At 39.1% G+C, this 20,745-nt stretch overlaps 1 protein-coding gene across 4 annotated transcripts in view; it reads left to right on the forward strand.

Moving 5' to 3' along the window:
* LOC105484395 (paired related homeobox 1) overlaps positions 1-2,955 on the forward strand; it is a 74,723-nt gene extending 71,768 nt beyond the window's left edge. For 3 of the 4 annotated variants that reach the window (XM_011745926.3, XM_011745925.3, XM_011745924.3), the window contains one exon: positions 552-2,955. In XM_011745926.3, coding sequence (XP_011744228.1) covers positions 552-690 — 139 coding nt within the window. In that variant the 3' untranslated portion in view covers positions 691-2,955. The remainder of the gene's footprint in view (positions 1-551) is intronic. The other variant, XR_011611038.1, reaches the window with a different exon arrangement.
* The last annotated feature ends 17,790 nt before the right edge of the window (positions 2,956-20,745 follow it).

Below are 20,745 nucleotides of genomic sequence, written 5' to 3' on the forward strand. Positions count from 1 at the left end.
TGGCAGAGAACTTATGTCGGGATGTTTAACTGGTTCTCCAGGCACATTATTTATTATGGTATTTATTATCTAAAATGTGTTGGAATTAAGGTCAGTTATCTAGAGTGAAGGAGCAAAATTCCCTTTAGTTTATTTTCAAAAGCTTGTTTCTATTCCTCACTGCTCCCACAGGCTGGGGAGGTAGGCAGGACGAGAGATTAAATACTGTTCTAATTAGTCAGCTGATGAAACACCTGCTATTCAACTTGAGCAACTTTCTTCTCCTACCCCAGAAATAAATCATTACTCACTGTATCCACCACAACAAATACCTCTCCCTCCCTTTCCTCACTCTACACCACTCTCTCCTGCTCTTCAAAACATGACCACTCTTCTCTAAGTACCTTAGACGGATGGAAAGCTGGGGCTGTAAGGGACCCTAGAGGTCATCTAGTCCAAGCCATTGCCCCTGCCTGCCCCCATGCTGAGAGTACCTCCATCTGGGGCACGGACTTGCAGCTTTGTGAAACTAACGCCTGTTATTCTCCCTGCTCTCTCCTTTGTCCCTACAGCGCCATGGCTACTTATTCTGCCACATGTGCCAACAATAGCCCTGCACAGGGCATCAACATGGCCAACAGCATTGCCAACCTGAGACTGAAGGCCAAGGAATATAGTTTACAGAGGAACCAGGTGCCAACAGTCAACTGAGGAAAAAAATTATTAAACAGGCCTAAGAAGAAATCAAAAACCATAAGACACCTATCCCGCTCTGTTATTTCTTCATCTGCTGGGGGAGAAAAGTAAATTACAAACAAACAAACAAACAAAAAACAGAACTAAAATATTGGGACCATGGCAGAGAAAAGCAGGAGAGGAGCAAAATGAAAATTAGTTAACAAATGTTCCTCCTCCCTCTGGGATACCACCACCACTTGTTTCTGTGTGTGTTTATTTTGTTTTTCTTTCTATTCATGCTTTGCTTAATATACTCCAGGCTTCTTCAGCTAGGTTCAGCCCACCCAACCCCATGATTGTATGAAGTTTTTAAAAAAACTACAGCAGCCAAAGAAACCATATATACATTCAGAATGATTGCCTCTACTCTCCTCATTGACTTGTTTGAACCTCAGTGCCTTACCCTGTCCTCTTCCCAGTTCTCTTGATAGAAGCTCTAGGAGCTTTTGAAAAGCCAAAGTCTTTCTGAAGAATCTGTGCCAGACAGACATAATTCCCTTTCTCATTGTCTCCATCTTTGTTGGTCATGGTAAGGTTTTTCCATCAGCCTCTGAAAAAACAGTTGTGCACATCTGGTCACTGGACTGTCAGATCCAATGTAATTGGCTGTGTCTGGCTAATTCTAAGCACTAAGGTGTACATCTAAGCTATAGATTTAAGCTTGAAGCTATAGATTATATCACTATCACCACCACCCCTCACCATATGCAATCAATCAATCAATCAATCAATCAATCAATCAATCATCTTAAAGATATTTGTTGTCTTTGAATGATTTGCTGTCACAGACTATTTGGTAGAAGAAATATTTTTCACCTGAGAGAGGAAGAGAAATTTCTCTAGTAACACTAAGAGTGAGTCGTAAAAGGCATGCCCACATCTCTTTCGTGCCTTAAGGATAGTGAGATGCACAGTTATATATATACTGTATATATTTATATATTTATATATATATTTCATATATATATATATAATATTGCAAGCTTCAGTTTGCAATTTCCCAAACAGTACAAAAAGCAAATTATACACCATCACCACTGTTCTTATCTCTATAGTGATGAGACATTAATTAGGGATCTTGCTGCTTTTCTTTTTCTACACAAAATTTTCATTAAAGCCACAGAATAATTGATAGAGCAGCTGTTTTAGAACAGGTCTCATTTTCACATTAGGCCTTTAAATGGATTAGAAACTATTTGAGGCTATAAAAAATGTCCTTGAGTTTGGAGCCTGAGCTCTGGTGAAATGCTGATACATCTGATCTATCATGGGAATTGCAGTTAGAGAGAGGAGGGAAAACCATTTAGTCATCTACCCTTTCTTCACTCAGCAGGAATATGAAAGACACATGTTTAAGAGGAATACCTAAAGGTTTTTCTAAATTCCAACATTTAAAAGGCAATTGTGGGCTATTTTTATTTTTTAATATTTTGAAATAAAGTTTAGTGTCTAGGGCTGGGAGCCAGGACTGATCTTTCATTTCTTTTTCTTTGTTCCCAGCCATGCTTTTGTAACTTGCCAGGTGGACTTGATCAACTACATTACCATGCTGTGCCTCAGTTTACCCATTTGTAAAATGGGATTAACAATACTTACCTACCTCACAGGGGTGTTGTGAGGCTCTATTCATTTGCTCCTTTATTCTTTCCTGTATTCTCTGTATGTCCAGCACTTTGTAGCCATGGGAGGAAAGGGACTATAAAAGTGTACAGTGTTAATGGAATGATACGGTACCTGAAAGCCTTGTTTTCTAGTAAGAAAATGCTACCTTGCTGTACATACTTATAACCTTGTATTTGGAAATGAGAAATAGGTTTATATTTTCAGATCTCTCAAAAATCACATCATTTGACCAAAGAATAATTTAAGACACATAGAACAGAATTTTTTTTAATTTATATTTTCATCCTGACCAGCTTAGTTCTAATAATTTCTAGTTGTGAGTGATTAAAAAACTTTGGATCAATTTTGGTCAAATATGGCAACTTTGTAGTCTGAGTGACAGGCAAGGATTTTTGGGTTTAAGATGCACTTTTAGCACACATTTGTATTTCCCTTGGCATATCAGATTGAGCTAATGGTGATGTTATTTCAGTCTAACAGCCACCAATCTGAAATTGTATTTCAAATGTTGATTCTGTAGTTCTTTAAATAATAATGAAGCTCATCTTATACATTTTGCTTTCACCAATTGATTCCTTCTTCTTTTAACCCACTATTAAAGTATTTCTTACTGAATGGTTCGTGTAGGCTTGCTGAACAGCATGCATTACTTGCTTCCTGAAGAGCTCCTCCATTCATCCTTTTGTCCCACTAGTTGCTGTGGATTTTCAAGTTTTGAAGGAACAGTACATCCCAACAGACTGACACATTCTAAGTGAAATGAGTATAATCCAAGAAATTGATGAACTTTGGAGGTTTGGAGTTTGGAGAGAATGGCTAAGAAGATTTGAATTATAGGGAGGGAACAGAAATCATACATGAAAAGGTTTTATTGAGAAGGGAAAAACCTTAGATAGAGGGACATGTGAAACAAAATCATTTGAAATTTTGATTCAGACATCCATTTCCAGTGGCAAACAGCAAAGCCGGAACCCACAAACCCAAATGATCAGTGAAATTGGGTGGTTTTATCCAATGTCTCAGGCAAACAATGTCTGGGAATATCTTAGAGTAACTGGTGCTGGTCAGCCAAAGAAACATTCACTGCCAGTGAACCAACACCATAAGCATGTATTATCTAAGCACTTGATCAAGAAGTACACATGTTGTACAAGCTCTCAATTTTGTTCATTTACTATCAATTTTTTAAAATACAAGTTTGGTATGTGATTTGGAAAAGAAATCTTCTGGATCTTAAGCCAGTTGTCAGTTGAGGGCCTCAGGGCCACAAACGTCAAGACACATCTCTGTTCTTCACCATCGTGATACTCCAGATACCAGATACAGGTGAATACATAGGAACTATCTGCCTGTGTCCTCAATCTCCCTCCAAACAAGATGCTGATTTGTAGGGTACTTGGCAGGTTAAATTAAACCAGAAGAGGTGACTTAATAAAAAAGGGAATGACATTTAGGGTATAAAGATCTCATAAGAAATGTAATATGTAAATTATATCTTGCTTTATGTTGTAAAATATACATTGTTTGCGCTAGAATAGAAATGATTTCTTTTCAATAAAAAGAAAGGATACTACCATGTCTTTTGCTATATACACTTGAGCCTGCTGATTCTCTTCTCTTTGAACTTCGAAAACACAGATCTGCTAGAATCTGAGATTACATGCAGAAGAGTGAAGGTAAGAAGGGCTCATAGACAAGAGAACTATATCCGAGTGTGATATTATTTTCTATAAAACAGGAAAATAATCTATTTTTCCTCAGAAACAAAGACAACAGTAGGAAGAAGAGGGGACACAACTATTATAATAGATGAGAATAGAGTGGAACTTTTATGAGAGTTTAGCATTATTAAAATCAGTACCTTTAACATTCACAATACCGTCCAGTAAGGATCTGTACAGGTGAGAAACAGGTGATGGCTTTTCAAATGAGGGTGTGGAGAAGTAGGAGTGAAGGCAGGGATATAGGAATGAGGAATTTGTGTTCAAAGATATATGGCAAGATGGGCCTGAATGAGATGGCGAGTTAATTTTAAAGTTGAATGGAAGATACTAGAGATGCAAGTTGAGGCTTAATCTTGCAGGGTACTACACGTCAAATATGTTTGGACTTTTCCTCAGGCCACAGAGATCCACTGAAGGCTTTTCAGCATTAAAAAAAGCCATGTGAAAAAATGCTACTTTAGCAGGATCAAAAGAATGAAGGTAAACTAGAACAGAACAGGAACTGGAAGCAGATCAGATAGAAGTTGCTGTGAGAGGAACAAAAAAGAAAGGACGATTAGAAAACATCTTGCAAGGAAAGAATCACTGGGACTTTATAGCAGGAAAAAGAGAATGGAGTCAAAGGTAATATTGGTTTAAAACCTGGGGACTGGGAAAATAAATCACTGACAAAACTGACAAAATCTACCCAAAATGGGAAAGACTCAGCTACAGAAGATAAACACAGTTTTTGTTGTATTATTGAAGCTGAAAATTCAAAGGTAAGCATCCAGTAAGTGAAGACATAAAAATGGGACTTGGTACCAAAGTCAAAGATGGAGATATAAGTTTGAAATTAATATTTAAGGAGGTGATACTTAGAGGTACAATAACAAATGGGTTCATTGAAATGAGAGAGTGCCATTATGACTCAAATAATTATTCCCAGTAAATGACTTTTGAAAGTAGTTTTAGCCAGGGAGGAAGATTATACTTTGAAGAACATCTCTAGCTGGAGAAATGGCTAATAAAGTCTATTTAAAAGAAGCTGTTTAAAAAATAGGAGGAGATTTAATCTTCTTTATTATTCCAGAGTTAAGAGAGGTTTTCAATAAGAGGGGAATGTTTGATATATTCAAATGCTATAGAGAAGGCCAGCTAATTGGGAATGGAGGAAAAGCCATTGGATTCATGACTTTTGAAAGTACAGTTTACCTGAGTGCTGGAGGAGGAAGGTTGATTTAGCAAGTTATGGTAGGAATAAATGCTTTTAAAAAATGGAACCACTTGCATGGCATTATAAGCCTATTAATAAGGATTCTTTCATTTGCAGGCAGCAGAAACATCAAACTAGTCAAATTTATAAAGAGGCTTTATTTGAAGGACAGTTCATGCAGCCGAGACATGCTGCCAGAGCTGGGACAGCCCCAGGGATCCTAGACCCTGGAACAAAACCTGTACCTGTTTTCGTCAAGTTGGGCTGCTCTAACAAGATACCATAGTCTGGTAGCTTTAAAAACACACAGTTATTTCTCACAGTTCTGGAGGCTGGGAAATCCAAGATCAGGATGCTGGCATATTCTGTATCTGGTGAGAACCCTCTTCCTGAGACAGCCATCTTCTTGTGGCTTTACATGGCAAAAAGAGTGAGCTCTAGTTTCTTTCTCTTGTAACGACGCCAATTCCACAATGGTGGCTCCACTCTCATGACCTCAGCTAAACCTAATTACCCCCAAAGACACTACCTACTAGCAATATCCGATTGGGGGTTAAAGTTCCAACATATGAATTTAGAGGGTACACAAACATGCAGTCCTTTTAAAGTAAGAATGTTAGTCTGTTCTCACACTGCTAGTAAAGATAGACCTGAGACTGGGTAATTTATGAAGGAGAGAAGTTTAGTGACCTCACAGTTCCACAGGGTGGGGAAGGCCTCACAATCATGGCAGAAGTCAAAGGAAGAGCAAAGGGGTATGTTACATGGCGTCAAGCAAAAGAGCTTGTGCAGGGGAGCTCCCATTTATAAAACCATCAGATCTTGTGAGACTTATTTACTACCATGAGAATAGTATGGAGGAGACCGCACACATGATTCAGTTATCTCCACCTGGTCCTGGCCTCGGCAAGTGGGGATTATTACAATTTGAGGTGAGACTTGTGTGAGGACATAGCCAAACCATGTCATTCCACCCCTGGTCCCCTCTAAATCTCATGTCCTCACATTTCAAAACCAGTCCTGCCTTCCCAACAGTCCCCCAAAGTCTTAACTCCTTTCAGCATTAACTCAAAAGTTCAAGTCCAAAATCTCATCTTAGACAAGGCAAGTCCCTTCCACCTATGAGCCTGTAAAATCGAAAGGAAGTTAGTAACTTTGTAGATACAATGGGGGTACAGGCATTGGGTAAATACACCTGTTCCAAAAGGGAGAAATTGGCCATAATGAAGGGGCTACAGACCCCATGTGAGTCTGCAATCCAGCAGCACAGTTAAATCTTAAAGCTTCAAAATGACCTCCTTTTATTCCATGTCTCACATCCAGGGCATGTTGATGGAAGAGGTGGGCTCCCATGGCCTTGGTCAGCTCCACCCCTGTGGCTTTTCAGGCTACAGTGCCCCTCCTGGTTGCTTTTTCACAGGCTGTTCCTGAGTGTCTGTGGCTTTTCCAAGAGCACAGTGCAAGCTGTCAGTGGATCTACCATTCTGGGGTCTGGAGGATTGTGGTGCTCTTCTTACAGTTCCACTAGGCAGTGCCCCACTCTGTGTGAGGGCTCTCACCCCACATTTCCCTTCTGCACTGCCCTAGCAGAGGTTCTCCATGAGGGCTCTGCCCTTGCAGCTCACCTCTGTCTGGACGTCCGGGCATTTCCATACATCCTCTGAAATCTACGTGGAGGTTCTCAAACCTCAATTCTTGACTTCTGTGCATCTGCAGGCTCACCACCACATGGAAGCTGCCAAGCCTTGGGGTTTGCACCCCTGAAGTCACAGCCCAAGCTGTATCTTGGTCTCTTTTAGCCATGGCTGGAGTAGCTGGGATGCAGGTCACTAAGTCCCTAGGCTGTACACAGCAAAGGGGCCCTGGGCCCAGCCCATAATACTGTTTTTTCCTTCTAGGCCTCCAGGCCTGTGATGGGCAGGGCTGCTGTGAAGGTCTCTGACATGCCCTGGAGATGCTTTCTCCATTGTCTTTGTGATTAACATTTGTCTCCTTGTTATTTATGCAAATTGCTACAGCCAGCTTGAATTTCTCCTTAGAAAATGGGTTTTTCTTTTCTATTGCATCATCAGCCTGCAAAGTTTTCAAACTTTTATACTCTGCTTCCTCTTGAACACTTTGCTGCTTAGAAAATTGCTTTTGCCAGATGCCCTAAATCATTTCTTTCAAGTTCAAATTTCCAAAAATCTCTAGAGCAGGGGCAAAATGCCACCAGCCTCTTTGCTAAAACATAGCAAGAGTCACCTTTGCTCCAGTTCCCAACAAGTTCCTCATCTCCATCTGAGACCATCTCAGCCTGGACTACATTGTCCACATCATTCACTATCAGCATTTTGATCAAAGCCATCCAACAAGTCTCTAGGAAGTTGCAAACTTTCCCGCATCTTCCTGTCTTCTGAGCCCTCCAAACTGTTGTAACTGCTGTCTGTTACCTAGTTCCAAAGTTGCTTTCACATTTTTGGGTATTTTTACAGCAACAGCTCACTCTACTGGTACCAATTTACTGCATTAGTCTCTTCTCACATTGCTAATAAAGACATATCCAAGACTGGGTAATTTATAAAGGAAAGAGGCTTAGTGGGGCTCACAATTCTACATGGCTGGAGAGGCCTCACAATCATGGTGGAAGGCGAAGAAAGAGCAAAGGTATGTCTTACATGGTGGCAGGCAAAAGAGCTTGTGAAGGGGAACTCCTGTTCTTAAAACCATCAGATCTCATGAGACTTATTCACTACCACGAGAGCAGTATGGTGGAAACCACCTACATGATTCAATTATCTCCATTTGGTCCCATTTGGGATTCAATTATCTCCATTTGGTTGGTGAGGACACAACCAAATCATAGCAGTAACTCCTTACCCTTCTATCAGGCAAGGCCCATATGCCATGCCCTGAGCCTCACCTATATTCCTCTGACTGTGTGCCTCCCCTGAGAAAAGAGTTTATGGAGCCACCTGCATGTGCCCACCTGGAGCCTACATCCACAGTTCTTGACCACACTCCAGGTACTTGAGATTTGGAATTCCCTAAACAAGTGATCCCAAACCCACTCTTAGGGCCTGAACAGGCCTCTTCTTGTGGTTCATATATCATTGAGGGGTAGTCAAAAGGCTACTTTTGGTGGAGGTGAAAGTGTGAAGGTAGACCTGGGATATGTATGCTATAGTTTCCACACACACACACACACACACACACACACACACACACACACACACACACGTCCACTTTTGGTGCACGATGGGGCTGGGGTGAGGAGAGAAATGGGAAGGCTACAGGCTGGGGCCAAGGTCTAACTCCCTTCTCCACCACTGCCATGTTCTGGAAAGAAACTCCAAATAGTATGAGAATCCTAACAGCAAACCTGGCTGTTCAAGTCATTATGAAGGTATGTTTGTTGTAGTAGGAGACTAGAACACACTGTAACAATCTGTTAGCTTGATTTATACATAAATATATGGATATAAATATGCAGACCTTCCATTTCTACTCTTGCCCTGAGCACAAGACTGGACAAGGGCTCCCCACTCCAGCATTCTTTCTATTTCCATCTCTTATTTTGGCCTCTTACTTTCTCTTATCTTAATTCTTTCCAACTAATCGGCCTTTGAGCAGACAAATAGTATGGGTAGTGGCAGCTTGAGATTCACATTCTAATGAGGGGCAAAGAATCTTCCATGCTGGTTCTAAGCAGAACAATCTAGGGGAAAGATTCTGGTTGGCCTGGCTGGCGTTATGTGGCTGTCTGAATCAGCACTGTAGTCAGGGGGTGGGGGATCCTCTTATTGACCAGACTGCTTTATGAAGGACACTCTGATACGCAGATCCCTGAGTACCACAGGGAAATAGTCATGGAGCAGGATCAGCCTTCTATAAGAAGGGAAGTGCTATACTGGAAGGAAAGGGACAACAGACTGACAAAAGCAGCAGAGATGCAATTCCATTCCATGCCGGGAGCCCCAGGACACACACCACTTTCTTCCCATTCATAGTGCCTCCGCTTAACATGATGCCAAAAACTCTCAAGAACACTTATCTCAGAACTCTGAGGCACCCATATTTGTCAGTTAGATCTGTAGGTCTAACTTATGATCCTGTCATCTATAGCTAAGGTATTTTAACCATTCCTAATGGGTGTGGAGAAGAGAGGCTAACAACAGTAAAATTTTCTTTTAAGGAAGATTAAAGGGGAAGATATATATATATATATATAGATATCTATATATATATAGTGTTCACTTGTCTGTAGCATATGACACCAGGAACACAGAGGACTCAATCCCTTGACAATAAAGTGGTTTCATTGGCCAGTCTATCCAGCGCACACATCTGCCTACTTTACCCTTTGTTCCCCATGCATGCCCAGGCCTGGGAAACAGGCACTGCTCTATTATCCCCATGGATGAGTGACATACATGCTTTTAGATCTGGCTTGGCTGCTTTTTGATTCAATTTCTGGAGATTCCATAACTAGACACTAATATTGTTGAGTCAGAAATATTGTTGAGTTATATACTTGAGTCTGAACCTATCCCAACCCCACTTTGTTTCTTCTTCTTCTTTTTTTTTTTTTTTTTTTTTTTTTTTCTTGACAGGACTCAGTGGTCTGCTCATTCCTAGGACCTCAATTTAAAGGTTTCATTCTAATCTTCTGCCTTTGGATAGAATGATACAAGAGTTTTGGGCAGAGATAATCTGTCCTTGTCAGGCAAGATCCCAGCAGATTATAATTTACAGTGGGAGGGGGAGTGGAGTCCTGGCCTGTGGGGAGCAAGGACAGCAGGAAGGCATTGGGAAGGGGCTGAGGAAAGAAGATTTGCAGTCATTTCTCTAGCTCCTTTTAAGCCTCAATACTTTTCACTGTGTTTCACAATTCCTGGCTTTGTTTGAAAAGGAGAAAATGTTTCTACCATTTGGCAGATTCGGACCCTCGGTATGACACTCAGGAGTCTTGGGCAGCTGGTCTCAAATTGAGATCCTCCAGCTCTTCAAACTACCACAGGTCATCTAGGTCTAGATTTGAAGGCATGCACTTAATAACACTCCACTTTCATCTATCCATTTTTACATTTCTGTTCAGGTACACTTCAACTGTAAGTGGCAGCAACCCAACTCAAATTAGGCTAAGATAGTCAATCAGAATATTTATTAGATGGATGAGATGTGGTCACAGGATGAAAGGGGGATTTATAAGAATCAGAGTAACTCCGAGAACCTCAGGTCCTGGAACCAAGACTTGATGTCACCAGGACTCCATCTCCCACCTCTGCAGGCAAGTTTTCTCCTTGTAGTAGGGAAAGGGACTGCTTGAAGGTACAGACTTACCTCCATTTAGCTTTGGAAGAAGGATCTTAGAAACAAGCTGCTATTATAGAAATCCCAAGGGAGAATTCTGTTGTCCTACCTTGGTGTATGTAACACTCATGAGTCAATCATTGTGCCTTGGGGGTGCAGGTGTACTGAGTAGCCAGACCAGCATTGCCTGCCTGTCTAAGACACCACTTGGGTGCCAGTGCAACTCTTCTTGTCCCCACTTGTAGCCCAGTCATTACTGCAGTGCCCAGTCTCCACGATATTTCCACCAGCCTTGAAGATAGAACTTCAACTAAACCAATAGATAAATGCTCCCCAATTTTAATCTATGTGCATACAGTTATTGACCATCAGTCACCATAGAAATGGTGGCCACCTTGATCATGCGTGCTTTTTACCTGTATTCTCTCAACCCCTCGTTCCTGCTCTGTGGGATCATTTTCCAAGTAAACTTCCTGCATTATCAGCCATTACCTCCAACTCCACTTTTTGGAGGGGGGCTCTCAGGCTGCATTCTTATCAAAACTATGAGGACTGGGTAGTGGAGATCTGTTGTTATCAGAAGATAGACAAGGAAATGAAATGTAGGCAGACAAAAATAGCACAGGTACACCAGAGAAAGGAAGAAGAAAGAGAGCACTTTTGATTGCAAATTGTTTTTAGCTCAATTGGTATTACTTATTTCTTCTTACTAATGTTGGCAAACATTCGCTGCAAATACTTCAATTAAAACTATAACAACTTCTTTCCTCTCTCCTGTGGAAGAAAGAATTAGCATTTTAGTAAAGTCCATTTGCTCTTCCTTCTGGGCACACAGGTAGATTTCATTTCTCAGCATCTCTTACAGGTAGATCTGGTCTCATGACTAATTCCTAGCCAATGGAATGTGAGCATTAATGGTATTTGACAATTTCAGTCCTGACTCAGACCTCCCATTTGCTCTTCTTGCTATTTATTCCATCTGGCTGACTGAGATGACAACTTCTGATTAACTTTGGAAGCCACATTTTAAAGATAGTAAAGTAACAGTCAGCCTGGACCCAGAAAAGTGACTGCATAAAGAAACACTGCAACCCTCACTGACCTGGAACCATCCTGAAGTGTTATACAACAGAGAAATAAAGTTCTATTATGTTGAACCATTACATGGCGAAGTCTATTTGTTACTGCAACTCAGCCCTACATAAAAATATCCCCTTCTTCTTTCTTTCTCCCTCCCTTCCCTCCTACCTTTCCTTCCCTTCTGCCTTTCTTCCTTCCATACGACCAGCATTTTAACATCCCTGTGGTAACTCATAGACTTCTAGTTCTCAATGAATAGGGGAAATTATTCTCCCACATTAGATATTTGAATATGTAATATACAGTCTTGTGGCACCTGGTACCCTTGGATTATAACCTAATAAAGTAAATTGAATGTTATAATAAATAAACACACTAAATAACCCTTTCAAGAAATTAATGCCTGACACTCTGGAGTTCATGGAAGATATTTCAAACTGTTATTTTAGTTATAAAAAGTCAGCATTCCTAAAAGGAAGATAGCTAGGTCGTCGACAAATCAAAGGCATCTGAGAACTATTTCCTAGAGTCACATATTTATTTGCTTAGTGTCATTCAGTTAAGCAGAGGTAAAATAAGGCTAGCAATCCTGGACAGTCAGAGAAACTCACACATGTGCACAGGAAGACATGAACAAAAATGTTCATTGCAGCATGGTTTGCAATTACAAAATATTGGAAACAAACAAAATGTCCTTCAATGGGAGAATAAACATACTGTGACATGTTCAAACAATGGAATACTATTCAGAAATAGAAAATGAAGGAAGCACAGCTACATTTATTTACTTAGAAACATAACTTTGAGGGGAGGACGTGTTGTAGAAAGATGTGCCACCCTTTATAAAAAGTTAAAAAACGCACACTCTAATAGTATGCTGTTTGCAAACATATATCTATGTAGTAAAAAAGCAAAAAAAAATCATAGAAGTGATAACTAATTTCATAAAATTTCTGAATTGATTCAGAAACAATTTCAGCAAAAGCAACTTCTGAACAAGGGGGCAGAGGATAGGATTGGGACAGGTATACTGGGTGCTTCTAATACGTTTGAAATATTTTACTTCTTAAAAATATGAGAAGAAAATATAACAAAATATTAAATTTGATAAAAGCTGGGTGGTGAGTATAACATGTTTATAGTGTTAACCTCTGTACTTTTCTGTGCTTGTTGTAGTTCAAAATTTGTTAAATGTAGAAAGAAAGAATGGGCAGGTATATTTTACAACCTCAGCAGAGGGAGATGTGGGGTTGGGGTGGGTATGTTTGTGCAATCCTTGTCGTTGCTCTAGCCAAGCAGGGAGGAGGGAAATTGTAATATATTTTTAAGAAAACTACAGAAAGTTTAGTTGCATGCAATTCAACTTGTCCAGTCAAGCTTTTAGATGTAAAAGAGTCAAAGTGTCTAGAAGACTTCTACCAAAAATGTCTCCCTTGGTTTACTACTGTACCTAAATTGACCCAAGCAGAGACTTATTCCTGCCATCACCGCACAGTTTCCAGGAGTCTCTCAAGAGGGGCATGGGCTCAACCTGTGCCTTGAGATAATTATTAACCATTTCCACAACTTCTTGGTCTTAAAGGAACTGGACATAGTTTTGATGCATGAGACGAGGCAAAAAAGAAGTACGTGTGAGGTCTGGGAGGATTCTGCTGCAGAACAGCAAGCATTAACAGGAATTCTACAGACGGGAACTTCAGGGTACAACATGATGTAATGGAAAAAACATGGACCTTGATTCCAGTTCCTGCTTAGCTGCTTACTTTCAGTGTAATCTTGGGCAAGTTGCTTATCCCCTGAGCCTTTTTTCTTTTGTAAAATGATACCTACATCAGAGATTAGTGGCAAAATTAAAGAAGACAACATACATGAAACATTAACACAGTACCTGTGTCACACTTGAGGTTCCCTTTTCCTTCCATACTATCAAACGACAACTCAGATACATTGGCAAGAGTCCTGGGCTGCAGATTAGGAGGCTCAGGTTGTCCGTGTGGCATTACAGCAAAAGAAATTCAAAGACAAGGGCAATGTGGCAGTGAGAAGAGGGAGAAAACTGCAGAAAGGAAAAGAGGGAGTACATGGAATATCTGTGACTGCTCTGCTCTTTCCAGAAGTATATACAACATGCTTTCCCTGTTGCTTAGCTACACAAAGTTGAGGGTTTGAGTTTCTTCCCCCTTACATATAAAAACGGCACTCAGAAGTTTAGAAACCCCTTTTCCCAGCACAATGGAAAGTCTACAGAACAGTAACTGAGAGGACTTCTGAAGAATTTCTTTTTCCTCTAACAAAATAACTATTTTCTCGTAACAAAATAGCCTAGTCCCAAAGCAGTAGAGTGCAGAGTTAATTTTTGAGTGAATAAAAATCCCTGGAAGTCTTTTGCTTAAATCCCCTCTTCCTGCTGTTTGTGCAGTGCCCCTTCTTGTCAGGGATGAAGCGTTAGAAGCCAGTTAGTTACGGAGAACTTTTCTTCATCCAGGGGAGCAGTCCCTAATTCTCTTGACCTACTCAATCCCACCCTTCCTGGCTCCAGGTGAGTTTTCAAAGGGCCTACTTGAAGTTAATGCTTGGTTTTCCGTCAGTAAGGCAGAAAGCAGGCATCGCAGGCCTATGAATGAATACAGAATTGTCCTCTGAGCCCCAGAAAACCAATTATCTGCGCTGGCTCCCATAAGCCCCTGCTGTGTGTACCTCTAGGTACCTAACTCAGCTTTTGCCATCTCAGGGAAAGAATGCATCTCCTTCTCCACTTCACCCCAACACCAAATAAATTGCTGGTGGTCAGATGGAATTTTAACATTTTGCAAATATGCTGTTGACAGGAGATATGTAAAATGCAAAGATAGAATTTTGAACATAAAAGTGTGAGAAAATATACATCAGATGAATACTAGGCAAAAGAAATCTGGTCTCCCCACATCAATAACAGATAATGTGGATATTAATGCAAAGATCACTGTTAGGGATCAGGAAGATCATTAGATAATGATAAAAAGACAAAATTGTTCAACATGAAGCTGTAACAATTTTAGATAACACCTAACAACACTTAGTAACAGAGCTTTAAGATTTATAAAGGATAAATCAATAGAATCACAAAAAGGAATTTATAAATCCACAACAACAGCTGGAAATTTTAACATACCTCTGTCAGTAAATGATAAAGATTTAAAATTAGAAAGGTCATAGAAGAATTAAATAAGACCATTAACAAGCATAATCTTTATAAATATTTATAATATAATTTTAAATATCAAAGAACTCATTTTTATTGTAATTAAATAAAATTAACAAAAGAAATACGATGGGGTAAACATCATGGCCCATGTTTGAAAAGTCATAGACAGTAGAAAGAATTACAGAATAGGAGAGCCAGGAAGATATTTCAACATTTTAAGGAAGGGCGATAACAGGCATTATACCTATTATGTATGTATACAGGGACAAGCTCTACACCCAGTCTAAGGTTTGGTTGACTTGGCCTCTGGGTATATCAGAGCAACCCTATTTTTTATCCCACTGTATTGAGTTCAGGAATGTACCCGGACTGGGCTCATGTTGGTCTACCCAGACTGAGGGAGATGCCTGAATGTACTATATCAAACTGTACCCAGTAATCATATAGTATATTGTATAGTAGTAAGTTTGATTATCTCAAGCATATATGCATACCAACCTATGCTCAGTGCTCAGACCTGCTCTGTTTTTTTGTTTTTTTGTTTTTTTTTTTTTTTTGAGATGGAGTTTCACTCTTGTTGCCCAAGCTGGAATGCAATGGTACAATCTTGGCTTACTGCCACCTCCGTCTCCCAGGTTCAAGCAATTCTCCTGCCTCAGCCTCCTGAGTAGTTGGGATTACAGGCGTGCACCACTATGCCCTGTAATTTTTTTGTATTTTTAGTAGAAACGGGGTTTCACCATGTTAGCCAGGCTGGTCTCAAACTCTTGACCTCAGGTGATCTGCCTGTCTCAGCCACCCAAAGTGCTGGGATTACAGGTGTGAGTCACTGCACCCAGCCTCTGGTTTTATATATGATAGCCTGAAAAGGCATAGCAGCTAGGCTACCTGAAGACTGATGTGACTATCATTCACTTGGATGTTGTAATCTACAAATGTACAGGATTTAGGGTATGGAAACTTACCCATCCTTCTGTCCTGGAATATGTGCTGGGTATCCTAACAGCACTTTATTTAAAGATCTTTTAGAAAAATGAATCCAGATTTTTTTACTGATGTGATGTCTGTGTTTGTTTTTTTGGTCAATCCAAGCCCCCTATTAAAATTTGTTGTCATGTTTGATTTTGCTTCCCAGAAAACAATTGAGTGGATGGTTTTTGAGTAAAAAAAGTTGGGGGTTGGGGGAGGAGATAATATGGACACAAGGGGGTAGAATGTGTTCACTATGTTTTTTAAGTCAGAAGAATTAGTAAACTGATAGATTAGGAAATTCTAAAAACACTTGCTCATCTTCATTTTTGGAGGCCTTAAAAAAATGAGGAAATTTATTATGGTGGGGCTTTTGTACTCTTTTACTTGATGGCTTTATCCTTAGGCTGGTAGCTAGAAAGCTGAAAATGTCCAAGAAGATTTTGAGTAAGTTCCTCATTTCTCAACAGGAAAAAATAGACAAATATGAGACAGATGATTATATTGTACAAATGAATAAAAATTTTTACTGTCTGCATAATCGTGCCCAAAGTTCATGCTTATTCATTAACATACTTGAAGACTTTGTTTTAGGTACATTTTTACTCAATATTTTAATCAATTACTTCTGTAAAGGTAAAAAAATTCTATTACTTACAAAAATAGTGAAAAATCTCGTGATTCAAGTGCATTATTTTTTAAAGACTTGACCCAAAAGTGAGCCAAAGTAACCTGGCATATCTGACCCAAAGTAACTTGGGTCACTTTGACCCAACTGTTGAAAAAATAATTAATGCACTTGAATCATAAGATTCATTTGAGATGGCCCTCATTTTAAATAGATGTTAGATAATGGGTTAGTGGGCTCCTAATTCCAGGAGAAATGAAACGCTATTGAAGCAACATTCTTCACTAGTTTTAATTTCCACTACACACCCATTAGAATGGCTAAAATTACGGAGATTAACAAAAACAAATATTGGCAAAGGTATAGAACAACTAGAAATCTTTAACATTGCTTGTGGGAATTAAAATTTATATAATCACGTGGAAAGCAGTTTGTCAGTTTCTTACCCAGCTGAAAACACAGTTGTCATTAAACCAAATTATATTCCTATGTATTTCTCCAAGAGAAATGAAAACATTCTTTTATATAGAGACTTAAACACAAATGTTTATAGCAATTTTATTCATAATAGTAGCAAATGGAAACAACCTAAATGGCCACAACAGGTGAGTGGGTAGACATTTGTGGTATATGCATAAAATAGAATATTGCATGACAATAAGAAGGATCAAATCACTGATGCAGGCAACAACATGGATATATCTCAAAAACAGGTTGAGTGCAGGAAGATAAAGCAAAGAAGTGTATATATTTAATTCCATTATGTGAGACTCTAGAAAGGAAAAATCTATAGGAGCAGAAAGAAGTCCAGTTGGTTGCCTAGGGCTTGGGTTGGGGAAATTGACTGGGAAGGTCATCAGGAATCTATCTGAGCTAATGGAATTGTCCCCTGTCATGGTTGGCATGGTGGTTACATGACTATATACATTTGTTAAAGCTTATTATTAAACTGTACTCATGAAATATGTACATTTTATTTTATGTAAATTATGCCTCAATACAGTTGATTAAAACAGGATAATTGTATAAATCTACAAAAAAGTAGACAGACCAACAAAGTATGTAGTAATGGAAACAGAAGCTCCATGAATGCAATAGATTGAGCTGCAAAGTAATAAACTGTTGGCATATGTCGATTAATTCAATCAATTGGACATCCACACCCAAACAAAATTCCCACTATGACTTCAGAGAGTATCATATATGCAGACCTGCCCTTGAGGCCTAAAGAATATTGGCTAACATCAGACAACAAGAACTGATAATCATTATTATATTAGTTATTATATTTGATAACATATATACTTCTCTTGGTGAATAACATTAATGTATCTCTATGTTTACATCAAATTTTCTATAGTCGTTTATTGGAAAACAATAATTTCAATACCAAATACAAACTGAGGAAGATTTTTCAATGGAGATAATGTGCTTATATTTCACATGAATATGAACTATCTTGCCAAGTAAGGTCTCACTGTACATCCCAGAATGACTATTATATGGAAAAAATAGTCTTTAAGAATTAAAAAAGATAGACATCATAGAATGGAATATAAAAGCTAGAAGATAATTAAGATAAAAATCACAGACTGACCTCTACTTGTTCTGTTAAAATTTTCTCTGCAAAGAGACACATGTTTGGTGAGTTCTAGGGGCAAGCCTCAAATTTTAGAGCAGCAAAGATCTAAAATTGACATCTTAACATCACAACTAAAAGAAATAGAGAAGCAAGGGCAAACACATTCAAAAGCTAGCAGAAGGCAAGAAATAACTAAGATTAGAGCAGAAATGAAGGAGATAGAGACACAATAAAATCCTTCAAAAAAATCAATGAATCCCGGAGCTGGTTTTTTGAAAAGATCAACAAAATTGATTGACCACTAGCAAGACTAATAAAGAAGAAAAGAGAGAAGAATGAAATAGACACAATCAAAAATGATAAAGGGGATATCACCACTGACCCCACAGAAATACAAACTACCATCAGAGAATACCATAAACACTTCTATGCAAATAAACTAGAAAACCTAGAAGAAATGGATAAATTCCTGGACACATACACTCTCCTAAGACTAAACTAGGAAGAAATTGACTCCCTGAATAGACTAGTAACTGGCTCTGAAATTGAGGCAATAATTAATAGCCTACCAACCAAAAAAAGTCCAGGACCACATGGATTCACAGCTGAATTCTACCAGAGGTACAAGGAGGAGCTGATACCATTCCTTCTGAAATTAGTCCAATCAATAGAAAATGAGGGAATCATCCATAACTCATTTTATGAGGCCAACATCAGCCTGATACCAAAGCCTGGGAGAGACACAACAAAAAAAGAGAATTTTAGACCAATATCCCTGATGAACATCGATGCAAAAATCCTCAATAAAATACTGGCAAACCAAATCCAGCAGCACATCAAAAAGCTTATCCACCATGATCAAGTGGGCTTCATCCCTGGAATGCAAGGCTGGTTCAATATATGCAAATCAATAAATGTAATCCAGCATATAAACAGAACCAAAGACAAAAAACACATGATTATCTCAAAAGATGCAGAAAAGGCCTTTGACAAAATTCAATGGCCCTTCATGCTAAAAACTCTCAATAAATTCGGTATTGATGGAATGTATCTCAAAATAATAAGAGCTATTTATGACAAACCCATACTCAATATCATACTGAAAGGGCAAAAACTGGAAGCATTCCCTCTGAAAACTGGCACAAGACAGGGATGCCCTCCCTCACCACTCCTATTCAACACAGTGTTGGAGGTTCTGGCTAGGGCAATCAGGCAGGAGAAAGAAATAAAGGGTATTCAATGAAGTCAAATTGTCCCTGTTTGCAGATGACATGATTGTATATTGAGAAAACTCCACTATCTCAGCCCAAAATCTCTTTCAGCTGATAAGCAACTTCAGCAAAGTCTCAGGATACAAAATCAATGTGCAAAAATCACAAGCATTTTTATACACCAATAACAGACAAACGGAGAGCCAAATCATGAGTGAACTCCCTTTCACAATTGCTTCAAAGAGAATAAAATACCTAGGAATCCAACTTACAAGGGATGTGAAGGACCTCTTCAAGGAGAACTACAAACCACTGCTCAGTGAAATAAAAGAGGACACAAACAAATGGAAGAACAGTCCATGCTCATGGATAGGAAGAATCAATATGAAAATGGTCATACTGCCCAAGATAATTTATAGATTCAATGCCATCCCCATTAAGCTACCAATGACTTTCTTCACAGAATTGGAAAAAACTACTTTAAAGTTCATATGGAACCAAAAAAGAGCCCGCATTGCCAAGACAATCCTAAGCTGAAAGAACAAGGCTGGAGGCATCAGACTACCTGACTTCAAACAATACTACAAGGCTACAGTAACCAAAACAGCATGGTACTGGTACCAAAACAGAGATATAGACCAATGGAACAGAACAGAGCCCTCAGAAATAATACCACCCATCTACAGCCATCTGATCTTTGACAAATCTGACAAAAACAAGAAATGGGGAAAGGATTCCCTATTTAATAAATGGTCCTGGGAAAACTGGCTAGCCATAAGTAGAAAGCTGAAACTGGATTCCTTCCTTACACCTTATACAAAAATTAATTCAAGATGGATTAGAGACTTAAATGTTAGATCTAAAACCATAAAAACTCTAGAAGAAAATCTAGGCAATACCATTCTGGACATAGGCATGGGCAAGGACTTCATTTCTAAAACACCAAAAGCAATGGCAACAAAAGCCAAAATTGACAAATGGGATCTAATTAAACTAAAGAGCTTCTGCACAGCAAAAGAAACTACCATCAGTGTGAACAGGCAACCTACAGAATGGGAGAACATTTTTGCAATCTACTCATCTGACAAAGGGCTAATATTCAGAACCTACAAAGAACTCAAACAAATTTACAAGAAAAAAACAAACAACCCCATCAAAAAGTGGGCAAAGGATATGAACAGACACTTCTCAAAAGAAGACATTTATGCAGCCAACAGACACATGAAAAAATGCTCATCATCACTCGCCATCAGAGAAATGTAAATCAAAACCATAATGAGATACCATCTCACACCAGTTAGAATGGCGATCATTAAAAAGGCAGGAAACAACAGATGCTGGAGAGGATATGGAGAAATAGGAACACTTTTACACTGTTGGTGGGACTGTAAACTAGTTTAACCACTGTGGAAGACAGTGTGGTGATTCCTCAAGGATCTGGAACTAGAAATACCATTTGACCCAGCCATCCCATTACTGGGTATATACCCAAAGGATTATAAATCATGCTGCTATAAAGACACATGCACAAATATGTTTC

The sequence above is a fragment of the Macaca nemestrina genome, chromosome 1 (assembly GCF_043159975.1).
Source record: "Macaca nemestrina isolate mMacNem1 chromosome 1, mMacNem.hap1, whole genome shotgun sequence".
Taxonomy (NCBI): Eukaryota; Metazoa; Chordata; class Mammalia; order Primates; family Cercopithecidae; genus Macaca; species Macaca nemestrina.